Here is a 27,997-nt window from a genome sequence, read left to right as displayed (position 1 = left end):
TACGTGAGTGGCAGCCAGTGCCTCCGCCCCAAAACCGCTATCGCCCGGTGGACTGCCTAGCCTCCAGCCGCTACCAGGAGCTGCAGGAATGACCGACAATATTCCTCTACAACCAGTGAGGAGACCGAAAAGACACGACAGTAAACATAGAAATGGGTAAGGGCGTTACACGGAGGCTAACCGCTAGTAGTACACTAAAAAAAAAAAGAAGAAGAAGAAGGGAAAAAAATAAATAAGCCATTTGTTAACGTATGTCGCTCATGGGTTCTGCTGATGTCACAATAGCCGTTAAATGGGCGTCGACGTCATTTCTGTATTTGACATTGATGTGTTTCAGGGCAAATGTGGCGGTGGAAAGGGGTTGGCATATATATACATATAAATAAAAACGACGGGGCCATTTACTAGCTCGTTTTTCTCTGCTAACGTTAGCTAGCACTGCCAGGAGACATCCTTGTTCCGGGGTGCAGTTGGAGCAGCAAGTGCATTTGACGCCTTGGTCAATATTTGCGTGGCCGACTGGAGCTCAGCAATATATCCATAAATGTATCTGTTAAAACATAAAACCTAAATGGTAAGTCCGTCTATGAGCTGTTGGCCTGCAAATTTGTTTTGACAGTCACATTCTGGCGTCAGCGTCAAAAACACGCGACACACACACACACACACACACACACACACACACACACACACACACACACACACACACACACACGCACACAAAGGGAGATGGGGCATGGAGTCTGACCGATGAGCAGTGTGTACGTCTTGAGACACAACATAGCAAGCCACCTAATGTGACATAATGAGTGGCCACTGCTAGGCTAGGCTATTGGCAGTTGTCAGTTTATTAGGTAGATCAACTCAACGGGACAGGTGTAGTAACAGAACCGCAGCTTTCAAACAGTCGTAATTTGGTTTAATAAACAGCTTTGTTTAACAATTTCAACAGCAGTTGAACACCGTCAACTATATGAAGGGAAGTTGAAGATGTACCAATGGCCAGCTTTCACTGTTCCGACCACAGGGTTATCGAATATGACCTTATCTGAGTGACCTGAAGCTGAAAAATGCCAGGCCTATACTAATACATGGGTCCAAGGCTGCTCTGTCAAGTTCTGCTTGATGGTAGGAAGGTGGGAGGAAGTCAACAGTTTTAGTTTATTTTTGTTTTCCAAAAGTAATAATTGCTCTGCATTCCATGGTCATGCATGGTTTGCAGCCTGTCACTTCCCAGTGATTTTATAGCTGCTCTAAGCTATACATTAACTCGAAGATGTGAGAGGAAATTTGTTAGTTAAGGAACAGTTATTTCACACCCATCGACACAGGGTTTTCAGACAAGTTAGTGGTTTTGAAAAACAGCCTAAAGTAAACTATTTTTCTATTTTTCCTTTGTATAAGCTGTGTCTTAGAATGATTACAGTGACGAGGAATATTGAAAGTAAAAATTTCTCCTGTCTTTTTCTCAGGTGCTGCCCCTGGTCAAGATGTTGTGGTATGGGTGACTTCCGTCCCCGTACCGTGTGGCTCGGCCACCCAGAAAAGAGGGAGCAGAGGTACCCGAGGAATGTCATTAACAACCAGAAGTACAACTTCTTCACCTTCCTGCCTGCGGTCAGTGTCAGTCAAAGGTTCCCATGCCACTTCCCTCCATCTAACCCCCCCCCCCAAAAAAAAAAACAAAAAAAAAACACCCACCCCTCTGATAACACTGTTTGACAATAAGTCGTCAAGTGCATTTTCGCATTTGAGACACAATAATTTAGTCTGATTAATACATATGACTGAAATAATGAAAACAGGACTGCATTTTGACTTTTAACTTTTTTTAAATTGTAATTTCACATTATTGCTGGATTTATTATTATTATTATTATTATTATTATTATTATTATTATTATTATTATTATTATTATTATTATTATTATACAATTACAATATTGGTTGTTCCTATATTTTTTGTACAATGTGAACTCTATCATGTTCGAGTGAGAGTTTTCCAGAGCCCCGAAGTGACAGTAGCAACAGTAGCAGTACAGTATGGTAACATAACATTGCACGTAGCACATGTTGTATATTAAGGTAGACACGGATGCTACCCAAATCATCAATGTGCAGATTGGAAACCAACAAAGATGATAACACTAAGTGCATTTTGTGTGACGATACGGGAAGGAAGCAAGTAAAACTGATCGACCTCCCTGCGCAATAAATTGGTGAATGATTTAAAACAACTGCAACAAAAGGCTGAGATGCAGCATTACAGGTCCATTTTCTTTCCATACTTTTTGGTCTATCCACATACTAAGTCACTTCAGACCTGTTTCCCATAGTCATACGTGTTCTTTGTGACTTTACACCAATCCCGAGTGTTTATTGGAAAATATGCTGTCAGACTCTTATCATCCAAATTTATTCACTTTAAAGTGAAGTAGAAATTACAACCTCACATCATGCAAGACAATCATTAGTCGCTCTCAAGTAGTGAAAGATAAAAGAAGATGGTAGCATATGTGGGGAAAAAAATTCTGATAGCACAGATCCTAATGTAAATGCAGACTGACTGCATGAAATACACCCTGTATTTCTGACCTTGGTATTATCTCTGGGCTTAATTTACATATCCATTTGTTTTCCAGACATGCAGTTGTCTTAAGATCTTGTGGCTCTTTGTGAAGTCAGACGTTGAAAGTAGTTTGGATTTGTTTGGAAAGCAGAAGACAAGAGCAGATATTTTTGCATGGCAAATGTCATGTTTTTATTGTATTGTTAAGAGCGTCTTCTCAGTAGGGCCAGCTGCAGTCTTGACATTTTTGTGCACTGTGTAATGTTCTCCACTGCCCACATAGTAAGTTAGGTTTCCCCATGGCAGTTGTTTTGCACATTAGTGTTAATGAAAGGAAGCAGTTGCTGACATGTTCATTTTAAGAATGATGTTCCTGCAGGAGAAGCCAGCGTGTGTGTTCCAATGTGGTTCCATGTCTCACTCTTGATATTCTCAGTTAAAAAAAAAAAAAATCTCAGTGTGAATATTAACATTGTGTTTAAAATGGCCCTTGAAATGGCTGCAGTAGCATTGACTCCCTTTCTTTTATTTTTTTTATTTAATGTTATTTCATTTAAATTTTTACAGGTGCTGTTCAACCAGTTTAAGTACTTCTACAACTTGTACTTCTTGCTTCTGGCCTGCTCTCAATTTATCAAAGAGCTACGCCTAGGTGCACTCTACACGTACTGGGTCCCTCTGGTATGTATCCATCTTATAGTCTTTGCACCCCCATCACTGATTAGTATCATAACTGCTGTTTGACACGTTCTTCCAAGTATTCATTTGTGTCAGTTGTGTATCCATACACACAAGTGCCACAGTACTGATACTGAACCACTGTTTTGATCTCCTCAGGGCTTTGTCCTGATTATCACCATCATAAGAGAAGCAGTGGAAGAAATCAGATGCTACGTTCGAGACAAAGAAGTCAACTCTCAGATTTACAGCAAACTTTCGGCCAGAGGTAAGGATTATGTATCAGGTGCCTTGCCAAAGAAAATATGCCAATAAATCTAAACTTGATTTCCCCCCCACCCCCACCCCAGTCTTTTTAGACTGTTTAAGGGTTTCTTAGCACCAAATCAAACTCCATTCACTTTCAAAAGGATCTATGTTCTAGTTGCTTTCACTAAGGACTTGTCTGGCGTTGAAAGTTTAGCCTGGCTCAGCTTTCTTGTCACTTCAGTGAGCCGCAAGAGCCATTCATGTGTCTTGGCAATCTGACACCAGAACAACACCGACAGCCACATGCAGTGGGTCATGTTATATTAATTACACAAGGCAAAACATATTGGATTAAATAATGACTTGTTCTTGTAGAAAGCGAGCATTGGATGGCATCTTTACTGTCAGTAGAACATAGACCTCACCACATTAGTGCTGCTGTTTTTCATGCGCATTTTTTTTTTTTTTTTTTTTTAATGTGAAGGAATATGTGTTCCGCATTTTTCAGTATTACCAGAAACTTTAGACATTATTCCTGGACCAAGATTACATAAACCGTGTTGCTTATTTCTTAGCATCAGCATCTATTAACTGTAGGAGGTGGGTCCCATTAAAACTTATTAGAGTTAGGGGAAATGGTGGGTAATTCAAAGCAGAGATGTAAAAGTGTACATAAGAGGCCCTGGTATAAAGTGCTACCAGCAATAAAAAGCAGGAGACCTCTTGCGGTTTCCATCACTTTGGCCCTTTGATGTGGCAGCTTGTCTTACCCATAAATACAATGACTGCTTGCCTCCGTGATCGCAGCCCTCGTGCATAGCTCGAGGTTTATAGTGACTTTCTGATGTCAGAGCACAGTGTGTTGTTTTCAAGCACAGGAAGTAAGAGGCTACATATTTGGTAAAGTTTTTTTTCTATAAAATTTCACGAGGGGAAAATAGTAATTTAAACAATTCCCCGCTATTTAAAAACACTTCTTTTATGTTTTTGTTTGATGCGTGTACCTTAAAGTATGTGCAGCATGTTGTGGAAAGAAAAGCAACAAACCTTTTAAATTCAAGTAGGCTGCAGCCATTGAAGGTTTGTCTTATTGAGGAATTAATCAATAATGCAAATAGATTAACTTTCATTCATTCAACAAATGGAATGATTGATGTTTAGCAAGAAATATCTAAAAAAAAAAAAAAAAGAAGAAGAAAAGAAAATCTTTGCTTTAAACCAAAGAGTGTTCTTTGCTTCTGATGCAGCTTTGTTTTTATGTTTTATTTTTTTTAGTGATGTTCCAAGAGGCCCTGTGTTTTATTGTTTCCTGTAGAGCAATCATTAAAATATCTTTATATCAGTGGAGCATAAACCCTTATGTGAAGGCCCTTGTACTTCCATGCATAGCAATATTAATGTGCTTTAATGTCTTACACATGCAAAGCCCAAAGGTCAGGACCAAGGTCAGGGGTCACTGCTCTCCTCCAAACAATTTTGCCTGTTCATTCCAAATGAAATGGGTGAAAAGGCTCAACTCCCCCAGCATTCTTTTTAAATCTGCAAAGAAAATTGCCCTCCCAAATTCATTGGGGTGACCACTCAGGCATGGAGGACAACAGTTCACCCAGAAAAGACGGTTTTGTGAAGTCAGAGTGAAATTAATCAGTGGGGGACCTTTTCTCTGCAAGATATTTAAAGCACCAAGCCCGTAGGCAGATGTTGACCATTATTTTTAAGCAAAAACCGTTAAGTAGTAGAGATTGCTCTTACATAGTGCTGCTTGTGTTTTGTGTTGCAGGCACGGTGAAGGTTAAAAGCAGCGGCATTCAAGTGGGAGATCTTATCATTGTGGAAAAGGTTTGTCACAAATTGTTTCACCCACACCTGTACATAGTTTGGCTTTTTATGGACTTTCAAGTCACTATTTATGTGATGGTGAATAATGAGGGAGTCGTTCAATCTGCCCCAACTAGTGGTGGAGGTGAAAGGAGTTAGTAAAGATTTTATAATCTTCTGATCAATGCTGAGCCCTCAGCCTGTCAAATTCAATGCATAAACGCAGGCCTTGAGCCTAAAATCCCTTTAATTCAATCTAAAAACACTGATTCAGCTGTGCACTATTTAAAAAAAGAATGTTAATCTAAAACAAATTCAGAGTTTTCAGGGAATATCATGTTTTGCCCTCTCATGGACACAGAGGATTCTCTGAGGACTCAGTGGATTCTCAGAGGCCTTTGTAGATGAAATACGAGAAGTGAGTCTTGCTCTTAGTTTCTGGCTCATTCCAGAACAGCTGAAGGAAGAGTCACGCATGTTGTCTTTTCAAATATGACTGAGTAGTTGTGGCTTATTTGCTTTGTAATTCTCTCAATTGAGTACTTTGAAGAGGCTTTTATTCACCAGTGTGAGAAAATGGCCCACTGACCAGTAAACCAAACACAGTTCAGAGTTTGAGAAGCTGTCTGGATGAATTGAATGGTGAATCCGTCTGCTCTTGCAGAAGGGACCAGGTCAGACAGAGTGTAAAACCTGGTCAGGGTCCCGTTGAGGCCACGACAGGATGATTTGCTGGAGGGCCTATTATTTTGACTGACTGACTGTTTGTAATGTGGCATCTGAAAAGCCTAAAAGTCTTGCTTTCCTGCCTAGAGGACGAGGAGGAGGAGGAGGAGGAGGAGGAGCGCAGAAGCAGGAAGTTGAAGTTGTGTTTTTCTTTCTGCCTTTCTTTGTAGAACCAGCGTGTTCCTGCTGACATGATCTTTTTAAGGACCTCTGAAAGAAATGGTAAACATCTGCTGCTGGTCATTCATCCAAATCTCCACAACAGGCTGGCTGGCTGGGGAAATGACTTGTTTAAAAAGGCGGTGAGGTGCCGGGATTAGCCCTGAGCCAGGACAGGAAGTCCTACAATGTCTAAATTGTAATTGGGTCCAGTACTAAACTATCACTCAAAAGGGCAGTGTGCTGAAGAGTTCCCTTTGCGTGACGAGAGGAGAGGGAGACTTTTGACGGTGCACTTTCCTCTCGTCATCTCCGTCTATGACTACCGGTAGTTTTGTCTTTCAAATGAGAAGAAAATGAAAAGGAAACTCAAACAAAAATCGAAGACAAAACATGAGACGTGATATGCCTTATCTGAATAATCAAATTTGTAATGGTGGCATGATTCCTCAGTGATCACACAAACTGAAGGGACTCCATTGTTTATTTGCACATATACAAAATACGGCTTGTAGAATGACAGTGCTGTTAGTCTTGAAACATCAGTGGTATTGTGACGGACACGTGTTCTGTTTGCACCTTCCAGAAACCCAAATGTTACCCTGTGAGGACCACAATGAGGAAAACGTTGTTTTTTGTTTGTTTTTTTTTGCTTTACTGGAAAGAGTGCTTAGTTATCTTTCCTCCATGTGGAGGCCATTAGGTCAATTATGAAGAGCCTATAGACCTGGAGTGGGAGTTTGAGTCAGGGTGAAGCATGCGGGCCTGTTGGGGGGGGCTTTTGAAATGCCCAGATTCCTATTGCAAAAAAAAACTTAATTATTTCTCATTTGGCTTTGCTACTCAGAATTGCATTTAATTTTTGGGGATCTTTTAAAACAGATATGTATTTCACTAATGTCAAAATGTTGCCACAAGGGACTGTGCAGTCTTAAGCTTCGCTATAAGTGTCCTGATGGCTTTGCTGCTCCTGACCGACCATCAGCGTTATCATTAATGGTGGACATTTGTAAAGGGGGCGGTCGTTTTCCTCTCTTTTGTTGCCCCCTAGAGGCGAATGTGTCCGTCTGGCATCCCGGTGTCTCATTTCCTCCTCTTCCCAGGCTCCTGTTTTGTGAGGACTGACCAGCTGGATGGAGAGACAGACTGGAAACTACGCCTCCCTGTGGCTTGCACACAGAGGTTGCCAACTGCTGCGGTACGTCTCAGGAAAAAAAAAAGAAAAAAAAAGTCAGAGGTTCTAGGTACCAGGAAGTATCGGTCAGGATATGGTACTTGTAAGACTTAGAAACTTAGAAGTGGTTCGTAAAAATGATTATCTTTCAGGGGATGAGGGGATTTAACGAGGATGGCCCGGTTCCTAAACAAATGTCTTAACTTTAAGATCAAACATTCACTGCATGAATTAATGTAAACTTCAAAATAACTGAAGCATGGATGCATGCAACAGTGAGGTGGCAGTTCTTGTTTGAGTGAAAACACTCTGTGTCTGGGAATCCACAACATAGCCATAACAAAATTAACTGCCATATTTGAGGACTTGCCATTAAAGTTGCCTCAAGAAAAACTGCAGGGGAAACTAAAAAAAAAAAAAAAAAAAACTGCAGGTGAGAAGTTCATTTAAGTAATTTCTCAATTTTTTCATAAGTTTGCTTTTTAAAAATAAAATAATTAGTCCACTTTGATTTTAAATGCCAAACATTAGTCTTTTTTTCTCATAGCAGTAAGATAAATCAAATCTATGTATAAAGAAGCCATACACTGTATAGTTATGTTTATTAAAAACAGTAAAAGCAAAAAAGTGTATAATAGAAGAATAATATTTGTCAGAAGGTGAAAGATAAAGCATATTATGAACATAATGCTTAAAGTATGAAAGCATTGATTTACATTGTAAGATGGGATACTGAAGAATGTTCAGTGAATAATAGACATTTGAATAGATTGCGATCAGCTGTAACTGAACAATTTCCCAGCATAATTATCTGCCTCCTTAAAACCTTTTGACAGATTTTTAAATGATTAATATGGTTTTGAAATAATACAATTGGCAATTTGTCAGTTTTCAAGACTAGAGTGTAGGAGTAGTATGCAGTAAAAGGTTCAACTTCCTAACTACAGGAGATATCGATACGTCTGTGTACGCTCAATGACACATTTTAATTGAAATGATGTTGAATTGATAATGTATGGGGTTCAGGATGGTGATCTCACATAATTTGTCACTGGTTGACAAAATATCGCTGAACAAATTATCAGATGAATATACACAAAAGTAACAAGCACCGGTTGAACTTGCTTTTTGAAGTCCTGCGCCTGAAGAGCTTCTTTCTGCACCAACGTTATCTCCTGTTCCCTAAGCCCCAAACAGGATGTTTTCATGCCTCTGTGCAGAAGACGGATGTTGCTGGAGGCATTTTTTTTTTCATTGTCTCTCTTTTCATCCCATTCTTTTAAATGCTATATTTAATGAACACTTTTTGAAATTTTGCCAACATGTGAGACAGAAGTCCACTTGAATCCAGTTTTGATACATTTGTCTTTCGGCGATCAAGGTGACGGTTAACCTGTCCCTCCACTCTCAGGAACTCCTAAAGAGCTGTAAAAAAAAGGAAATTCTCTATTCCCCAAGGCGAAATAGAATCCCTCCTGCACCCTCTCAACAGAGTCCATGGTGAAAGCCTTGTTGAAGGTTTTATTAATACGCAGCGTCCTCTCAGCATCTTCTTGTACATTGAATTCACTCTCAATCTGTCATTGCATATAAATTAAACTATACTGAACACATGGATGTAAACCTTATTCATCTTTGCTAAGAGTGGTATACAACTACAATTTGCTAACTCTGGTTTGAGTGGAAACAATACATGCCTATATATTGATATATATATATGTTTTTGTGATATCATCATCAAAGTTTTTGACTACTGATGTTCTGTTTTTGATGTCTTACAGGACCTTCTACAAATCAGATCCTATGTGTATGCAGAGGAGCCAAACATTGATATCCATAACTTTATTGGAACTTTTACAAGAGTGAGTGTAAAAGTTTTCAGAACTACAGTCCCCAGTTCATGTAAACCCTCACTTTAGTTGTTGGAAATTCTGTTTGAAATTCTTAGTTTGCTGTTCAAATTGCCTTTTGACATTTTCATTCTGTCATCACCATCTTTTTGGTTTTGGGTGTACTTACAATATCGAAAGACTCATTATTCATAAATACAACCTTTTTTTAAAGGCATGTTGTCTGAATTTGCATTATATCTGACAATTTAACAAAATCTGTCACAAATGTTCTGTTGAGATTTATCATTACCATGACGTCATGTGTAGGAAATGTTCTACACTCGTTCTAAATTGCTGGTCTGGTTGCCAGTCTTCACAATCTGCATTTCATTCTGCTGCAAACGCAGATCATCAGGAGTTTATATTAATTTCTCAGAGGAACTCAACAGTTACTCGCGAATGAGTCAACGGTTTATCTCCAGTCCAAGCTGTCTGTTACTTCTTGCCTGCTGGGTGACGGTTTGCCTAATTGTACACCTACCTTCAGAAATAACAAGCCTCAAGCTACATTACAGGAACTTTTCTATTTAAAAACAAAAAAAAACAAAAACGTTAAAGGTGGTAGAGCCACGAAGGCTTATATCCGCATCCAATTTACTTTGGAACCTTCTAAATCATAAGGCGTGGTAAATACCGCACAGCGTGCTACGGTTTCAGACAGTGGTCTAGTGGTGAGGTTTCTGTTGCTTCAGGCTGAGTTGGATTCTTGCTTCGGGACACCAGCCCCCATCACTTTTCTTAGCAGCAGTTAAGAAAGGTTGTACTGAATAACTGAAACCTAGACTGTTGCTACTCCTCACCTGACATTCACTTTCACTCAAAGCTCCAACAGTCCTGAATGCTGGTAGTTAATTATCTGTTTACAGTATAGGCATTAAAATGAGCTGACGTTGTTTTCATTATTATTGTGTTATTGCCTTCTAATGAGGATAATGATAGCGATGCAACGGACACACTGTGCCCAGCTTGCCAGTGTAGAGAACCGCATTCACCGACATTATCCTGTGAGACATTTTCTCCCCCACACAATTGCCACCAGCTGGAATTTTTTCTCTTTTTTTGATCTTTCTGTGTGAACTCTAGAGACGGCTGTGCATTGAAATCTCTGTAGGTCAACAGTTTGTGAAAACATTCACTAACAATGGTGTTCAAAGTCGCTTCAGTCCACTTTTTTCCTCGTTCTTCCTGCAAGTTTGAACCTTAGCGAGTCATCTTTGCCACACACATGCCGATGCAATGCATTCAGTTGCAGCCCAATGATTGGCTGATTTGTTATTTGTGTTCAATAATGAAGTGTAAACGGGACTCTAGGACTCGTGCATGTCGTACCTGACGTTGGGATAAGCATGTTGTCTGTGCTATTTGAACATTATTTTCTAACTGTCACACCAGGAACACATTGCTTACTCGACTTGGCAATATTTGCAGTTCAAAAAATACGCTGACCTTTATGCCAACAGTTTTGTTATCTTCTCAACACATCTGTCTGTATATTTGTTGTGTCAACTGTTCCAGGAAGATGGGGACCCTCCTGTTAATGAAAGCCTCAGCATTGAGAACACTTTATGGGCCAGCACCGTTGTTGCCTCTGGTAAATAGGAAACTTTTGCTCCTCACGCATTGTTTGCGATCTGTCCACTTGTCTATCAAAACACATAGTCAGGCACATATTTTTCTCCAGGGCAGCAAACTGTAATGATTTTCCAAGTGTGCATCCTGGACAAGTCCTAGTAATCTGCCCTGTCATCTGTCACGCCAGAAGACATTTTAAAGTCTGTTTATGCCTGGATAACAGTTCAGAGTGACGTATATGGACCTGAGGCATTTCCCCCCCCTCTTTTTTCCCCCTTCAGGCACAGTTGTGGGGGTTGTGATTTACACAGGCAAGGAGCTGCGCAGTGTCATGAACACCTCCAACCCAAAGCATAAGGTATAGTCGTGTCTGTCCAAGCCTGAAGACTAGCAGTTAATTATTTCACTTTCCACATAATGCACACATTTACATGCTTTTGACACTTTTTTTTAGACACTGCTTTTGTGGAAGGAACCAACATTAAGTAGTTATGCAATACAATATTGTTTAATTTAATAGAAATTATTTTAAATGAATCAGTTTCTTAAAGTCATGACATGTTTTTTACAAAATGAAATATTCCGCATGTGTTTTTCTGGTTTTCTTTGTCTTTCAAAAACAACATGGCACATCAACAAGCCACCCTCCCTTTTTTTCGCAAGTAGCTGTAGTTTCAATTTGGCAACGGCATAAATAGTTTTTACAAACACTGTAATGGAGACTGTGCGGGGGCTGTAACCCTTCTCTATGTCCACAAAGCAGTTTGTTTTCCTTGGATGACAAAGTCATTACTTGAGGGTAAATTCTTAATCTATTTAGCAGTTGGAAGCAACACACACAAACTTGGTGTTGGGCTATAGAAGCTGCCCCTTTATTGACAAGCAAGCAGTTAACCTGCAGTTGGGTGATAAACTGACAGTTTTGGCAGACAGATTGTTTTCCAAACCCAAACGTGCATCCTTAACATGATTTGGTGCAAACTTATTTTGTATTGTTCTTTTTTGTGTTGATCAAAAATGAGTGCCAAACACAGGAAACCTTTAGAGCTTTTGCTTGCATCATGAAAATTCATTCCGTTTGTCCTGTCTAATCCTTTCGACAAACAACTTGGCAAACAAACATGAATATAGCAAATACCAAACTCACCAAAAGGTGTTGCTTTCAAATTGCAATCATTTAGCAACACTTTCTGTTGGTTCTTTAAGTTTTTATCATGAGTTAAGAGTGAATTTCCTTAAAATAAAAAATATATACATATATATATATATGTATATATATATATATATATATATATATATATATATATATATATATATATATATATATATATATATATACATATATATAATTTATTTTTTTAGCAACAATATTGCCACCAAAAGGAATAGCACAACACAGAGCAGTATAGCACTGTATATCTGCAGTCACACTGGAATTGTATGATTTATTTTCATTAATTGTTTTTAATAAAAGATAAGATAATCCTATCAATGAACAAAACTCTGATGTAAGCAGCACACATCTCTGTTTGGCTACCACACAAACAGCTGGAGCCAGGCAGTGATTATCCTTTAAAAAAAAATCTACTTTTAAATATTTGAAATCAATGAGATTTTCAGTGAACAATGTTGAACCCACCTTCTCTTAGTTTATGTATGACAGTGTAATGATATGTTTGTCTGTCGGTCATGGTAGGTTGGTCTGTTTGACTTGGAGGTGAACTGTTTGACCAAGATCCTGTTTGGTGCCCTGGTGGTGGTCTCGCTGGTCATGGTGGGACTGCAGCACTTTGCCGGCCGTTGGTACCTCCAGATCTTTCGCTTCCTGCTGCTCTTCTCTCAGATCGTGCCCATTAGGTGCAAATTTAACACCTTCGTCACATAATGTGACCTGCATTTCTTGTGTTTTTACTTGCAGGCAAGGTGTTAAAAAACTATTCCTCTGTGTCTTTGTACTTGTGCAGTTTACGTGTCAATCTGGACATGGGAAAGATGGTTTTCAGTTGGATGATCAAGAAAGACTCCAAAATTCCAGGGACGATGGTGAGGGCGAGCACCATACCTGAAGAACTTGGACGCATATCTTACCTCCTGACGGACAAAACAGGTTGGCACATAGGGAATCTTCTGACAAAGCAGACTATTTACTATTTATTTGACACCTATAACCTGAAAATAACACAGCTGTAGTCAGTAAGTCATCAGGACGGTTGCTCTGGTGCTGTCCTCTACTTTTTAAGTGCAGACGGTTCGCAAACCAATTCTGTGTAATCCGCCACCTGCCGTTCTGAACTCTTGGAACAAAGTTACGAATGCAGAGTTAACCAGCAGTGCTGCGGGCAGGCAGCGAGCAGTTGTGCCCAAGTGGAGTACAAAACAGTAGCAATAATTTGAAAATGCACTAAGCCCATGAGCTGTATTGTTCAATTGAGACAATTGAGGTTTTTGGATTTGCTCAGTGAGTAGCCAGCACAACAGTGTTAAGTCGTTTCCTTCCTAGACTGGGGGCTGCTGTTTAGCCAGGTCTTTTTGTCTTTGTTACTCAAGACCTCCTACATATTGGACCCTTAAATCATAAAAAGAACTAAGAGTCTCTCATCCATACCACCTTTTAGAGCACAACACCTCCAGTGGTGCACTTCCTTAGGTGTGAGGTGTTAGGTGGCAGATTTATAGCCCATATGCCCGTTGAGGTCTGTAGGTCAGGCTGTGTGTGTGCAAGGCTCTTGAGACCTTTTGGTGAAAAAAATTGACTTTAAACCGTTAACCTCTTGTGAAGTCACAAACAAGACTTGGAAAAAAGATGCTATTGTTTTAAGAAAAATAGTAATGTTGTTTTGGAAGTTGTGTTTTTCTTTATTTATCATTGCATCATGATGTCCTTTTTCCTAGGAACTCTAACTCAAAATGAAATGGTGTTCCGGCGGCTTCACCTTGGAACTGTGGCATATGGGATGGATTCAATGGACGAAGTGCAAAGCCATGTTTTCAGCGCCTACACGCAGGTAGATAGAAATACTCGGGAATGACTGAAAGTTAAGTCAGTAGTTCAGGATACAGATAGAAAAAAAAAGAGAGGAATTCCACCTTTTATGGGCTAAAATCACTGTTTTTTTTAGAGCGATATCAGCTTGTGATTATTGTTTGGTTGAATGCTTCCTGACCTTTGACGACACCCTTTGTCCCCCCTTGACACCAGAGGTTAGCGAAGCAGGAAACAGGATTAGCCCACAAGCGAAGCACTGACCGGGCTTCTTTAATGGTGCCACCATTAACCCCTGGAACTCACAGCCCTTCTAAAAATAGCAAGGCCACTCTGCAGGGGCTAATTGTTCATATTTACTTTACACATCTGGTTATGTTTACAGGCAACTATCACAGCAATGTTTGAAATGGAGGGCAGTGGAGCAGACAGTTTCTCAGACTAAAAGTCTGCATGTGTTCAGTCAGCAGTCTCTATGTTGATGTTGCCATTATGTTTTATAACTCTCTCTCTCTTTGTACTCTCAGATCTCTGCTCTCGGTCTCAAGATTTGCACAAACCTATTTTCTGTAATTCTATAATTCTGATTATTAGCCATGTCATCAGTTGCGATTTCTGAGCAAAGGTGCCCACAGTAAGATACTGCTGCAACAATACTCAATGCACCTCTCTGTTACACGGTTGCTTTTTTTTGTCAATTTTTCCAGCCCACCCATGACGCTCCATCATCAAGAGCTCCCGCTGCCACCAAGGTCCGCAAGACCATCAGCAGCAGAGTTCATGAGGCCGTGAAGGCCATTGCCCTGGTGCACAACGTGACTCCAGTGTACGAGGCCAATGGCGTGACTGACCAGGCCGAGGCCGAGCAGCATTATGAAGACACGTGCAGGGTCTACCAGGCCTCCAGCCCAGACGAGGTATGATGAACAACGACCAAAGAGCCCCATATATTTTCCTCCGGCTTTATGTTTTTTGGGTTTTTTTTCCCCCCCCAATCTTTTAACCCCTTGGGTTTGGTGGGCACATGCACACGCGCACGCACACAGACAGAGTGTTTATGACAGTATTTATCTTCATCAGCATTTATGGATATATGACTGTCTTAAGTGCTAGAGTGACAGTCCTCTGATTCAAATGTTAAAATGAACACACAAAACAGATAAACAAATATGAACGTTTTTATTCATTTGTGTTTGCTGTTTTGCAAGCACAGCAGCGTTCATTCATTCACCACTTCCCACATTTGTGGGTTTATGAATGCTTTGGACATCAGGGAGAGGGTTGCCGACTTTGACTTCGATCAATTTCCTGCAGCGTAAATACGGATTTCCTTTATGTGCTCCCTAGCCCATTGCACTTAGAGCCCTTTTTAATGTCTCCATAATAGCACATTTTGATGTCGCCTTGTATATCTGTTGATCTTTGGTGTATTTTTTTGTGACAGCCCAAGCCATTTTTGTTGTTGTTGTTTTTCCTCAACCCTTGAGATCAGAAAGACGTGCTGAGCTGATCTTATCTGTAAGAGATTTCAGCTTGCTTTTCGATGGGTTCCTGCAAGTCTTTTTATAGTCCTGGGTGCAGGCCAGCACTGTGGATGCACTTACACTGACTGTAAAATACGTGGTTTTAAGTCCAACTGGAACAATCTGTTTCTAAATTTTCATCGTCGTTGCTTCACTAAAAACCTAAATGTTATTTCTCATCATATTGAGCACTGCGCAACAAGACATATGATTTTTTTCTGTTACTTGATCCTTTATTGTCTAGTTTGATTGTTGAGTTCCTGCATAGTTTAACCTCACTTTCCTATTTCCATTTCCAGCCTTCTTTGATTATTATAGGGTAATTAAGATCATCAGACTCACCTGTGCATAAGTAAGAACACTAATTAAAAGACTAAATTGCGTGTGAGTCACAAAGCATATTTCATCTGGACGGAATCTGCAGCCAATCCAGATGCCTCGTAACAATGTGGTGCTGTTCGGGCCAGATCCAAGAATGAGTCCACACCATGATATTTGCAGGCGGTGACTAAGCACAATATTTCATGTTTTCCATCCCGAGTGACAGAGTTTACCGTACTTTGGTAATCGCTGACGTTCAAGTGCTTCCCAGACAAGGCGTTGTTGGAGAAAGTCATCAAGATAAGGGTTTTCACAACCACAAAAAATGTGGCTTTCAAATTAAAGACGGATGTCTTCCTGAGTAATTTCAATTGTACAATGTAATAAAATGTAATTTTGGCTCATCTGTGTCAATTTCAGTGCATAATTACATTTATTAGTATTTAATTGCAATGGCATTCTGAATAAATGCTAAATATCATCTTTGTTCTTTTTCATTTAATTTCCTCCATAGTATTACCACACAAACCAACTGACTTGCATTCCTTTCAGCAGTGCATTAGTGGATCAGACAATATAAGCTTGAGTCATTGTGCACTTTGACTCTTGGCTCAGTCCTGGGGTTTCACTACTCGATGTTTTGTGATAAAGTAATAGCATTTTTAACAAAGTTTCTATTTTAAGAATAACTGTTTTTTTTAAGCATTTTGTTCCCTTGTGTCCTACGTTCCCTAGTGACCTTCTCCAATGTGCTCTTGCTAGGTGTCGCTGGTGCAGTGGACCGAGAGCGTTGGCCTGACGCTGGTAGGGAGAGACCAGTCCTCAATGCAGCTGCGGACCCCTAGTGGCCAAATACTGAACTTCACCATCCTGCAGATTTTCCCCTTCACTTATGAAAGCAAGAGGATGGGCATCATAGTGCGAGTAAGTGCCAAAGTAACCATGTTCTAATCGTCCTTCGACTGTGTGGGGAAGACGTCTTGTTTTTTCATTTGCTCTAGAGAAGCTAATTTCCTGGTATGTCAAAATCTTTTTAAATAAATGACTTTTAAATTACAATCGGAGTCAATTGTTATTGATTGGCTGATAATTGGGATTTCATACGGCATTTGCACAAAGCAAACACAAGAAAAACCAATGTTCCATGAGGTACATGATCTGAGAGCGACCTCACCCCAAAACGACCTCTGACTAACGGTGATGACTAACTTTCTTTTTGTTGGCTGGACTCTTACTGAGAACGCCTGGAAGTTTTGAACTGAACTTCCCCATAATAATATTTTAATATTTTTGTTTAAGCCTTTAGATGCCAAAACACCAGATTAGTGTGTAGTTGGCATTAAATGATAAAATAACACTTGTGCCCTTCTACTTGGCTCGCTAACAGAGAGGAAATCCTTTCTGCGTGAGTCACCCAAGTTGAATGTGGTTTGTCTAATTTTTTCACTTAGTAAAGAGGTAAACAATTGTGTTCCAGGATGAGTCTACTGGAGAGATCACTTTCTACATGAAGGGTGCTGACGTGGTGATGGCAGGCATTGTCCAGTACAACGACTGGCTGGAAGAGGAGGTACGTTTTTTTCTTGTTCCAAGGCTTGATAAATTTGTAAGATTGATAATTTCAGTAGCTGCAAAATTTGGCGTGTCATTATCAAATAATGTAAACCCACTAAAGATGTTGTTGATACTTTTTCTAGTGTGGAAACATGGCACGGGAAGGCCTGAGGGTCCTCGTGGTGTCTAAAAAGTCCTTGACCGAGGAGCAATATCAAGATTTTGAGGTAACCGAGTCAGATGAACGAAAGCTGTCGACGTTTATCATGTTGCGTTCTCGCTGACAGACACACAACTGCATGCTCAGTGCTGTTGAATGTCAGAGTTTGCAGTATTACAGAGTCCGATCCATGTACCCAACCCTCCCACACACAGCAGCGGGCCCGTCCTATTGTTTGATCAGGGCTGGGTCGTCTCCCTGCAGTCTTCGCCCCAAGGCCCATAACTGAAGTATATAATTGTGTGAGCAGAGCTGGTGGGCAGCAGTGAGTCACCACATGAGTCACACACACAGTTTGTGTTCATGCATGAGTCATACATGCTTTATCTCACTTGAAAATTGCCCCAGAGCTGAGGCCCTGAAGATCAGCACTTGTGTCTGTTATGTATTTCCAGCTTTCTAGAGCATGGAAGCTTTGAGGGATATTTGCAAGCAAATATTTCTCATTTGGGTTTTAAACTGAAACTTTCAGACCTCCATGCAAATTTTATGCCTGGTTAGTGTGTTTGCTCAGTCTAATCTCTTCCTAAGTGGGAAGAAATGCTGCTGATCTCCACAAACTCAGAGGCATGATCACCCTGTGATGGCCACCACGTCTGCAGCTCATGGCCACATTTGTATTTTCTCTTTGCTGTTTCTTATTAGGTTTTGCAGCCATTCTGTGTTCTTCACACCACATAATCTCAATGAATCCAATCTGATCTCAGGCAAGGTACATCCAGGCCAAGCTGAGTGTCCATGACCGCTCCCTGAAGGTGGCCACAGTGATAGAGAGTCTGGAGATGGAGATGGAGCTTCTGTGTCTGACTGGGGTTGAAGACCAGCTTCAGACCGACGTCAGGCCCACCCTGGAGATCCTCCGCAACGCAGGCATTAAGGTCTGGCAGCTGGCCGATTATTCACGCTCACATTAACCCAAAAAATAAGAAAAGTTGCAAATGATATAAGTGAATTGTAAAAGCAAAAAAAAAACAAAAAACTTTGATACAGAACAAAAAGTTTGATTATAGTTTTTGATTATAGTGATAGTATTTATTTATTTTATATATTTTTTTCCTTTTGACATATTGGGGTGATTCAAGAAAAAACTAAAAGCGAATGACACATTGTGTCCAATGCAGTAGCATATTCTCTTTCCATCCCTTTTAAAATATTTCAACTTTGAAATATTTGGTTTCATCTTGAAGGGAGACAGTTCAGCTGCCTGCACCATTGAAATCATTTTTCTAAGCGTCAGCTCTGTCTTGCACTGATAATGACTAATTTTCAGAAACCGTTCCTTTAATCCAGACGATCTTTCTCTATAGCAAATATTTGATGTGTTTGCAGCCATGTAATTGGTCTTTTTTCACCCCAAGCAACTTGCTTGTTTTTCTTTTCTGCATAGGTTTGGATGCTGACGGGGGACAAGCTGGAAACGGCCACATGCACTGCCAAGAACGCCCACCTGATCACCCGCAACCAGGACATCCATATCTTCAGACCTGTGAGTGCAGGGCGCCGACCCCTCTTCCTCTTACACGCTCATGAAGTGGGTTATAGTAGATTTTTAGTGCCGCAGGGTTCACAGTTCAGCGCAGAGCCGACAGTTTCCTGACTCCGCCGCCCAGCGGGCGTCCATCCTCTGTGTGACCCAGGACACAAGCGCGCGGTCGCAGCAGCCTGCAGGCGCAACTACGCACGCAGCTGCGAGCAGCAGCAGCAGCAGCAGCACCGGCGTCCACAGCTGAATAAATCACCTCCCAACAGCGGAAGAATCCAAGCCGCTGTCAAAGAGAACAAACGGGGCTCCGCTCAAAACCCGAGGAGAGGCCAGCTGAACCCCCTCCCTGAGGGAGCGCGCGCAGGGCTTCACTTCCTAATTTGTTTTGCAGGTTTTTGGACTCTCTCGTCACTGTGGTAGTCCGCTTTGGAGCCGCGCCAGAGCAGGGGGCGGCGCCCGTCGTATAGGAAGGTTACGACTTGCGTACAAGCGCGGCGACTGGAAGGGAATAACAATGGTTGGCAGGGCTTGAAAACCTCGGTCCCAGTGGACCAGGGGAGTGCTGACTGGGCCGACAGCACATACATCTGGATTAGTTTCCTGGTGGTCGCCAGTGGCCTGATCGGGACTGACGTATGAATAGTCAGCGGTTGAAGGATATTCATTCCAGAGCAGAACTCCCGCCGACAGATTAACACTGTGGCCGCGTCACCCACCGCTGCCTGTTTCAAGTGTCTCCGGGCCTATATTTGATCCTGTAGAAATTGTTTTGAGCTTGAGTTTTCCTGCTTTGATCATGAGATTCTTTCCAAACTCAATCAGGGTTCCATGGACGCCCTCCAGCTTTGCACATGAATTTTTTTGTGTATTCAGTATTTTTTATTTTTTTTAACAATTTAGGACAATTTTGTTCTGCATAAAATCTAAGTTTGTTTTAAATTAGCATCACTCATTATGCAGGTGCCTACATGGTATAATTTATAATTTAGATAATTGATTACATTTTAACTCATCGTTATAACTCACATTGTTGAAAATTCCATTATTCTCTTTCTGAAATTACTATCAATACATGTTTGCACAAGTAGTTATAATGGTGATGATGCATGGTTGTTTGAGTCCAGGGACAAAAATAAACTCAGATGTTTCGGTTTTTAACATGCTGTGCGCCCTCATTGTACAGTGTAAAAGCAGACATACTGTAATCTTCAACATCTTTATTTATTTATTTATTTATTTTTTTTTTTTTTACTGTCTTTGTGTGCGTGTATATTTATATCACAGGTCACGACACGTGGGGAAGCTCACCTAGAGCTCAACGCCTTCAGGAGAAAACACGACTGTGCACTGGTGATATCAGGAGACTCACTTGAGGTGAGCCAGCGTGTCGGTCACAGTCCTCCAGCCACTGATTTTCTATGTCCTGTTCTCTGTCTGATACACCATAACCGTAGCTGGAAGTGGCGTCTGTGGTTAGAGTCACATGATCAACCACCGGGAGCAAAACTGAAGGTTATGCTCTGGTGGTACCGATCTACAGTTGAGATTAGACGTGTGTGTGTGTTTGCGGTGGCTCATCTGTCCTGTCTGCTCGGTTTTCTTGCAGGTTTGTCTGAAATACTATGAATATGAGTTCATGGAGCTGGCGTGCCAGTGTCCCGCTGTGGTCTGCTGTCGATGCACGCCCACCCAGAAGGCGCAGATAGTCCGGCTGCTGCAGGAGCGCACAGGCAAGCTCACCTGTGCTGTAGGTGAGCAGACGAGACTCAGATTTCACGAGGTGATGTGTGTTGAAAAGGTTCATATAGTCTGATTTCTTAACATTTGCTCTGCAGATTGAAGCAGGTTGATTTCAGTTAAAAATCCATCAACAATCTCTTAACACAATCTTAACCCCAAATGAGACTGTGTGTCCCTTCTTTAGATGTTTATCATCAGCATGTGGTTGGCATTGTAGTGCACAGTCTTTAATGTTTTTCAAGAGAATTAATCCTTGTTAATTAAATTAGTTTATATTAGGTATTTATAGTTGTTCAACTCTTCTTCCCATCCCCAATTTTTTTATATATATAAATGTATATGTATATATGTAAATATATATATGTATATATATATATATATATATATATATATATATATATATATATATATATATATATACATATATATATATGTATTAAATAAAAAAACTAAATTAAGAATTATTAAACTTTTTTTGTAACAAAACCCCACCTCCTCCCCAGCCGGCAGGTTTTTGTCATTTCTAATCGTGCCACATCTACACAGAAAACTGTATGAGATTTGTATCATATTGTATTGTATGAGACCGTATCAAGGAAGCGACTCGCAGCGTGAACTCCTGCAAACACGCACCCGCATTCCTACCACCGGTTTGCATGATTTGGAGAATCACCGTGATGTGTGTTGAAAAGGTTCATATAGTCTGATTTCTTAACATTTGCTCTGCAGATTGAAGCAGGTTGATTTCAGTTAAAAATCCATCAACAATCTCTTAACACGATCTTAACCCCAAATGAGACTGTGTGTCCCTTCTTTAGATGTTTATCATCAGCATGTGGTTGGCATTGTAGTGCACAGTCTTTAATGTTTTTCAAGAGAATTAATCCTTGTTAATTAAATTAGTTTATATTAGGTATTTATAGTTGTTCAACTCTTCTTCCCATCCCCAATTTTTTTATATATATAAATGTATATGTATATATGTAAATATATATATGTATATATATATATATATATATATATATATATATATATATATATATATATATATATATATATATATATATATATATATATATATATATATATATATATATATACATATATATATATGTATTAAATAAAAAAACTAAATTAAGAATTATTAAACTTTTTTTGTAACAAAACCCCACCTCCTCCCCAGCCGGCAGGTTTTTGTCATTTCTAATCGTGCCACATCTACACAGAAAACTGTATGAGATTTGTATCATATTGTATTGTATGAGACCGTATCAAGGAAGCGACTCGCAACGTGAACTCCTGCAAACACGCACCCGCATTCCTACCACCGGTTTGCATGATTTGGAGAATCACCGATGTGAATCTTGACACCTCCGTGGCTTTTGTTCTCTCTTAGGGGACGGAGGAAACGATGTCAGCATGATCCAGGAAGCCGACTGTGGCGTGGGAGTGGAGGGAAAAGTAAGGCTGTCCACCTCGTTGCCTCGCAGCAGCGTCGACGCACTCGCAGAGTTTTTCTCTCCCCGCGTTTCCTGCCAAGATCTCTCTCACGTTCAGCGGCCGAGCGCGCAGATGATTCCTCTTTATCGGGCTTCTATTGTTTCACGAGAGGAAGCAAAAGATGACAGGATGCCTCTGCGCTCAAGTAAAAGTCAGTGTCTGTCATCAGCCTGGCTGTAAAGATGGGCCATTTCATTCTCCAATGCTGCCACCTGACTTGGAAAACTTTTTTTTTTTTTTAGCATTTTATTTATCAAATCAATTCAAATCTGTCTGACTCTGTCTGAGAGTTTTGTGACTTGAAACTAAAATAATTAAAAAGCTGCTAACCGCAACCCTAACCCAGGATGACGGAACACATGCCAAGTAAAGGGTTTAAAAAAAGAACAACCACATCAACAAGTGGCCCTGATGTTTATTTAGAATACTCATTGTGACAGAAATGTTCCAGGAAGTTTGTGCCCTTGGACAAAAAGTGGCCATCAGCAGACAACCACCTGTTGAGTGACACACGGGAATAGGTGATGATAGCGGGATTTATAAAATCATTGACACACACATTGAAAATGTGTCTTTGCCACAAGTGACTGATTTCCTTAGCCAGTGGTCTATAAAATCTGGTTATCCGTTACTTGTCAGTTGGAGTTGACTCATTCTGATCAGCCTGCATTGCTTCTTCACTATCGTATTGTTTATGAGCTCTGTATTTGTCTCTGAGCAGTCAGTTTCTAACAGGCTCTTAAAAGATCGCCTCAGGTCAGCCAACGTCTCATGCAGCTCGTCCTCTGGGCCTCCTGTGCTTCTTTGTGTTTGACAGGAAGGAAAGCAGGCCGCGTTGGCTGCTGACTTCTCGGTGACTCAGTTCAAACATTTGGGCCGTCTCCTCATGGTCCACGGCCGAAACAGCTACAAGCGCTCTGCAGCCCTCAGCCAGTTTGTCATCCACAGGAGCCTGTGCATCAGCGCCATGCAGGTACAACTCAAACACGGTGCCCATTGTCTGTTTGTCTGTAGCTAGGGGTCTGGGCCTTTTTTAAAAAAAAAAAAAAAAATTATGTATTTATTCATTGCCACAGGTCAACATTATAAACTCTGACCATCAAAATTTTGATCCGGCCAGACATTTTTAGAAACCAGTCATGTATTTCAGGTCTTGTATGAATGAATGAATAATGAAAAGTCGCTTTTGCAATGTTAGAACTGAACTGGCAAACATTTACTTCTGAGTTTAAATAGTTTTTACTTGACTTTCTTTTCATTTACATGTTTCCTTTTATGAATCAAGGTTTTCCTCACTATAGAAAATGAAGTCATACCCTCACAAGTCCATAAAGTGTCTTTACTGTCATTGACTGTCAATTGATATAACAACACAATTTTGATGCATGGGTGTTCATGTGACAGTATTACAGACACACAAACCAGTCGATATGATTTTTGTTTATTTCTTGCTTAATAAGTGCCAGCAGAGGGCGTTACAGGGCGAGGCCCCGCCCATCCCTGCTTGTCTGTTGCTCCAAAATATTTTTTTAATCTTTTTTGTGGAGTAACAAACATGATAGCCGCTGTAAATGAGCAGTGCTCTGCGCTGAAGACCTATTTTTGAGAGGTAACATTCGAGGGGTTCACACTTAAACCCTGCAAAAGAGAAATCCTCAAACTCAGCTCACGGTCAGCAGAAGAGTTTGCACCATCTCAGAGTTTGGTCACTTTCTGTTTATCCGCAAACACCTAAAACCTAAATGTGAGGTTGTGGGTGACGGGGAGCTGGCGCGGCAGTGAGCTCGCAGTGACTCAGGAGTACGACCTGTGCTGCCGTTTTGACCCAACTACACTGCTCCTCCTCCAACACACAGACACACACACACTCGGTGCCAGGTTCTGATTCCCATGTCTCGCTCCGGGTGGAGGGACAGCCTGTGACTCACTGCGTGGTGAATTTTTGGCTGTTTCGGGGGAGGCCCTCCTCCACACGTCTCGCTTGAAGGCCAACCGCTGACGCAGCTGTGATCCGTCTGGACGGCGGGCTGACAAGTCGACCGCTCCGGATTGGCTTAATCCAGCCTTTCTCAACTAGTGGGTCACGACACAAAAGTGGGTCATGCAGCTGTTTTGATGGCGACGCGGTTTCAAGGGCAGTTTCCCAAAAGGGATTTTAAAATATATATATTTATAGAGAAAATGTTGGGTATTTATTTTGCAGGATACACAATTCAATTCAATAATTTCAGTCATTTATTTACCAGACATGGTGGTAAGTGGGCTAGCATTTTTATTTTTGTGGAATAAATTTTGGTTGCGACTTTAAGATGAGGAAAAAAATGTGGGTCCTGAGACTCCACCGGTTGAGGACCACTGGCGTAATCCATATGTCGGTGACGTGTTTGTCAGTCGGTCAGTGAGACGCGGTGAAGTTCCTCTGCAGCAGCAGTGCTGTGTGACATAATGAGCTTCACTGTGTTGTTGTCTTATATGATTAGTTGTTTTATTTTATTTATCGATGAATTGATCGATGTGTAGTTGACTGAACCAGATTAATGGTACATTTTTTCACTTTCTCATCTGCGTTTGTGGGGAGGCATTGTAATATAAAACATTACATTTTGTCTGATGCGTAATTACAGAATAAATATTTAGACTCTTTGACATAATTTCCCTTCTTTTCCTCTTTGTCGACGCAGGCTGTCTTCTCCTCAGTCTTCTACTTTGCCTCAGTCCCGCTCTACCAAGGATTCCTGACTATTGGGTGAGACACGGACTCTGCACGGCGATGACTTGCCAAGAGAGCATTTGGCTGCCTCGTTCCCTTGGCATTTCCTCTTGCATTCGAGCGCCGTTGAAATGCGAGAAGGGGGAAAATGTGAAAGTGCCGACTCCGGCGGTGCTGCGTTTCACTGCTGAGTCGTGCGATGAAATGTGTGAAACGTCACCATGTGTGTGTCTGTTCGCAGCTACTCCACCGTCTACACCATGTTCCCCGTCTTCTCCCTGGTGCTGGACAAAGACGTCAAGTCGGAAGTCGCCATGTTGTACCCTGAACTGTACAAAGATCTCCTCAAGGTACTTGGCAACCAGCGGTGTCTTTTAAAGCCGAGGCACGTACAGAAATGAGAATCAAGTGTCTGATGTTTCCCCACCACAGGGTCGACCGCTGTCTTTCAAGACGTTCTTGATATGGGTCTTAATAAGTATCTATCAAGGTAAGACACAGTTTGTGCAAGAATAAATCAGCTGTATAGACAAATCCGAACAAAGTGTCATTACTGCTGTGTGCAGTCAGCATTAATTGTTCAGATCATTAAACACACTTCAGTCACTATGGTGCAGATGTTCGAGGCATCAAATCAAATGTCCACAAAGGTAAACTCAACAATGCTCAATGTTATAATTACTCTCTTTGCGCCAAGCAAAAAGGGACTATAATTGACAGACATTGGTGAATTCATTGGCATTCATTTGTGTAATTCATTGACATTAGATAAAGCTATACCACAAGTTCTAATGCTTTACTGATTTTATGACTCTGACTAATATAAACTTGGTTTCATGAAGAGTCCTTTGAATGGGGATGTTGCAATGTTGACCTTCTCGCGCCCCCACCCCGACCCTCCCTGCAGGAAGCATCATCATGTATGGGGCGATGTTGCTCTTCGAGTCGGAGTTCGTCCACATCGTGGCCATTTCCTTCACCTCCCTCATCCTGACGGAGCTGCTGATGGTGGCGCTCACCATTCAGACGTGGCACTGGCTCATGATCGTGGGCGAGCTCCTCAGCCTGGCCTGCTACGTCGCCTCACTCGTCTTCCTGCATGAGTTCATAGGTGAGAGAGATCGCCAAAAGAAAAAGACGCACATAGAAAGTTTTGCTATGAACCGGGTTTCAGGTCAAGCTCTAGGGGCCCATCAATGCTGAAGTCAAAAACTTTTTCAGGTCAGGACAGTCTGGGGGTGTGGTAATAAGCCCTTAGGAAGGTCAAAGGTTGGTGCATCAACAAACTGTCCCGATGCTGCAGTGCGAAGGAGGAAATACCAACCAGTCCTGTTGTTTTCCTGCAGGCCACCGGGGCTCATGAGTGTATTGCACTCTGAGGTGCGTTGGTAGAAAACAAACGTGTATTTTTATTTTTTCTCTTCGGACATAAACAGAGCCATAAACAGGTTTTACAACAGAGGAGTTGCTGCAGCCCACTCATTGGCGGGCTGGCCGAGTCAACTTATTTACTGGAGCTTGCAAAAAATAGTTATGTTGGTCAGTTCCAAATGAGGAATTGCTATTGAGACAATGCTAGAATGTTTTGGTTTTTTCTTTGAAAAAAAGAAAGAAAGAAATAAAAGCTTTCCAAGCTTTTATTTTCAGCTCAATGTGGAGTGCAGAGTTCCATTTTGGGCCTGACAGCCCCTGCCACTGGAGTTCATGACTGGCATGTGGTCGAGTGCTCCTTTTTGGACACTTTCCCTTCCCGTTAGAGTCTGACTGGAGGAGTTTTTAAAGGCTACTCCTCTGCCGCCTGTGCAGTTTATGCTCTGGAAATAACTTCAAATGTTTCAGCTCCATTTGTTCATCCGTTGTACAATTGCTTTTCATTTTCAGTGGGTGCTTAAAGGCAGGGCGACCATATTTTGAAAACCGAAAACCAGGACACATGGCGCGGCAATCAGATGCTCAAAGTTTACTGAGGGATTTCAATATGTTTTAAGTATGCTTCCTCTGTATGGATATAAAAAATAAAAAAAAATCCATAATTTTATCACTTCATCAAAAGAAGCCAGGTTGCCCAGGACAGGGCGTGAGGTCACCTTAGTTTAAGGTTCTGTACTGCTCTGGAATAAAAGTCCTTCCACATCGAGTTCAACACGACGATCCAGGAGCTCAAACTTGACCCAGTGAAATTTGGCCAGTACTTTAGATTGTCCATCGGACAATTTGAAGGACTGCTCCGTCAACTGTCTACATGTTTGCAGAGGGAGAGAACAAATTATCGAAGTTTTGATGTGACGTCGTCGACATGCCAACATCATTTTGATTGGTCCAGCCGTTCGCCTTTTCGCTTCCCAAAATTCGACACGAGTGAAAAAATAAAAGCCGCTTTTTCTCTCCTCGGAAATTTGCTGCCGTTGTGGAAGGTTGCGTTGACTTTTTTAAAAGCAACTTTTAAAAAAACTCCCGGTGTGTCAGGCCAGGCTCTTAGCTCAATATCAACTTGCTTCTCGTCTCACTCTGACATCTCACTCTCGTCCCGTCCCGTGCCTTGCCTTGCCAGACATCTACTTCATCGCCACGGTGTCGTTCTTGTGGAAGGTGACCGTCATCACGCTGGTCAGCTGCCTGCCTCTCTACATCCTCAAGTACCTGCGCAGGCGTTTCTCCCCTCCAAGCTACTCCAAGTTGACCTCCTAAAGTCCGACAGGAACCTCCGGCCTCCTTGAAGCGGCTGGAAAACCCAGCGAGCGATCTCCTGGCCCTCATCCAACATGGACGCATCCCCTCCGCACTCCCTCACTCACTTCCCCTTCACAGAGAGTCACGGAAAAGGCACAGGGTGTTTCCAACCAGGGAGACGAGGGAGAGGCTCTTTGAAGCCGCGTTCATTTCCACGTGTTTGATGCAAAGACCGAGCGATTGTCTCCCTGTTTGGAGAGGAGCTGCCGGATGAGTTCATTTCTAACTCATTTGTTGTCATCTTGAAGCATGAAAACCGAAATGTCGAAACGTCCCGGTCTGATCTGCGAAATTGTACAAAAAAACAAGAAAAGCCCACCTGATCGGTCAAAACACAGAACCAGGTGCCAAACAGGTTTGTTTTGAAACTCCAGAGTGAAGTGTTGTGGAAAATTC

At 41.4% G+C, this 27,997-nt stretch overlaps 1 protein-coding gene across 3 annotated transcripts; it reads left to right on the top strand.

Annotated features, from left to right (window-relative positions):
* Positions 1-27,914, top strand: atp9a (ATPase phospholipid transporting 9A). Of its 3 annotated transcripts, XM_076041718.1 has the most exons (29): positions 43-156; positions 433-546; positions 1,473-1,617; positions 3,137-3,250; positions 3,407-3,515; positions 5,277-5,335; positions 6,211-6,262; positions 7,303-7,397; positions 9,155-9,235; positions 10,781-10,856; positions 11,119-11,195; positions 12,534-12,694; positions 12,802-12,944; positions 13,730-13,842; positions 14,528-14,737; positions 16,427-16,588; positions 17,142-17,234; positions 17,362-17,445; positions 18,146-18,316; positions 18,826-18,924; positions 20,206-20,295; positions 20,528-20,672; positions 22,058-22,122; positions 22,979-23,134; positions 24,843-24,907; positions 25,113-25,221; positions 25,304-25,361; positions 25,779-25,982; positions 27,423-27,914. In XM_076041718.1, coding segments are annotated over exons 2-29 (3,075 nt in total). In that variant the 5' UTR covers positions 43-156; positions 433-544; the 3' UTR covers positions 27,560-27,914. The 3 variants fall into 3 exon arrangements, with proteins under 3 accessions (XP_075897832.1, XP_075897833.1, XP_075897834.1); XM_076041717.1 differs by lacking the exon at positions 433-546 and having other exon boundaries at positions 1-156; XM_076041719.1 differs by lacking the exons at positions 43-156; positions 433-546 and adding an exon at positions 556-574.
* The last annotated feature ends 83 nt before the right edge of the window (positions 27,915-27,997 follow it).

Source organism: Nelusetta ayraudi, unplaced genomic scaffold (assembly GCF_046127955.1).
Source record: "Nelusetta ayraudi isolate G7.1 ecotype Tasmania unplaced genomic scaffold, CSIRO-AGI_Nayr_v1 ptg000070l, whole genome shotgun sequence".
In the NCBI taxonomy this organism is placed as follows: Eukaryota; Metazoa; Chordata; class Actinopteri; order Tetraodontiformes; family Monacanthidae; genus Nelusetta; species Nelusetta ayraudi.
The sequence above is the reverse complement of the archived record's forward strand: the minus strand, read 5'-3'. Positions and strand labels throughout refer to the sequence as shown.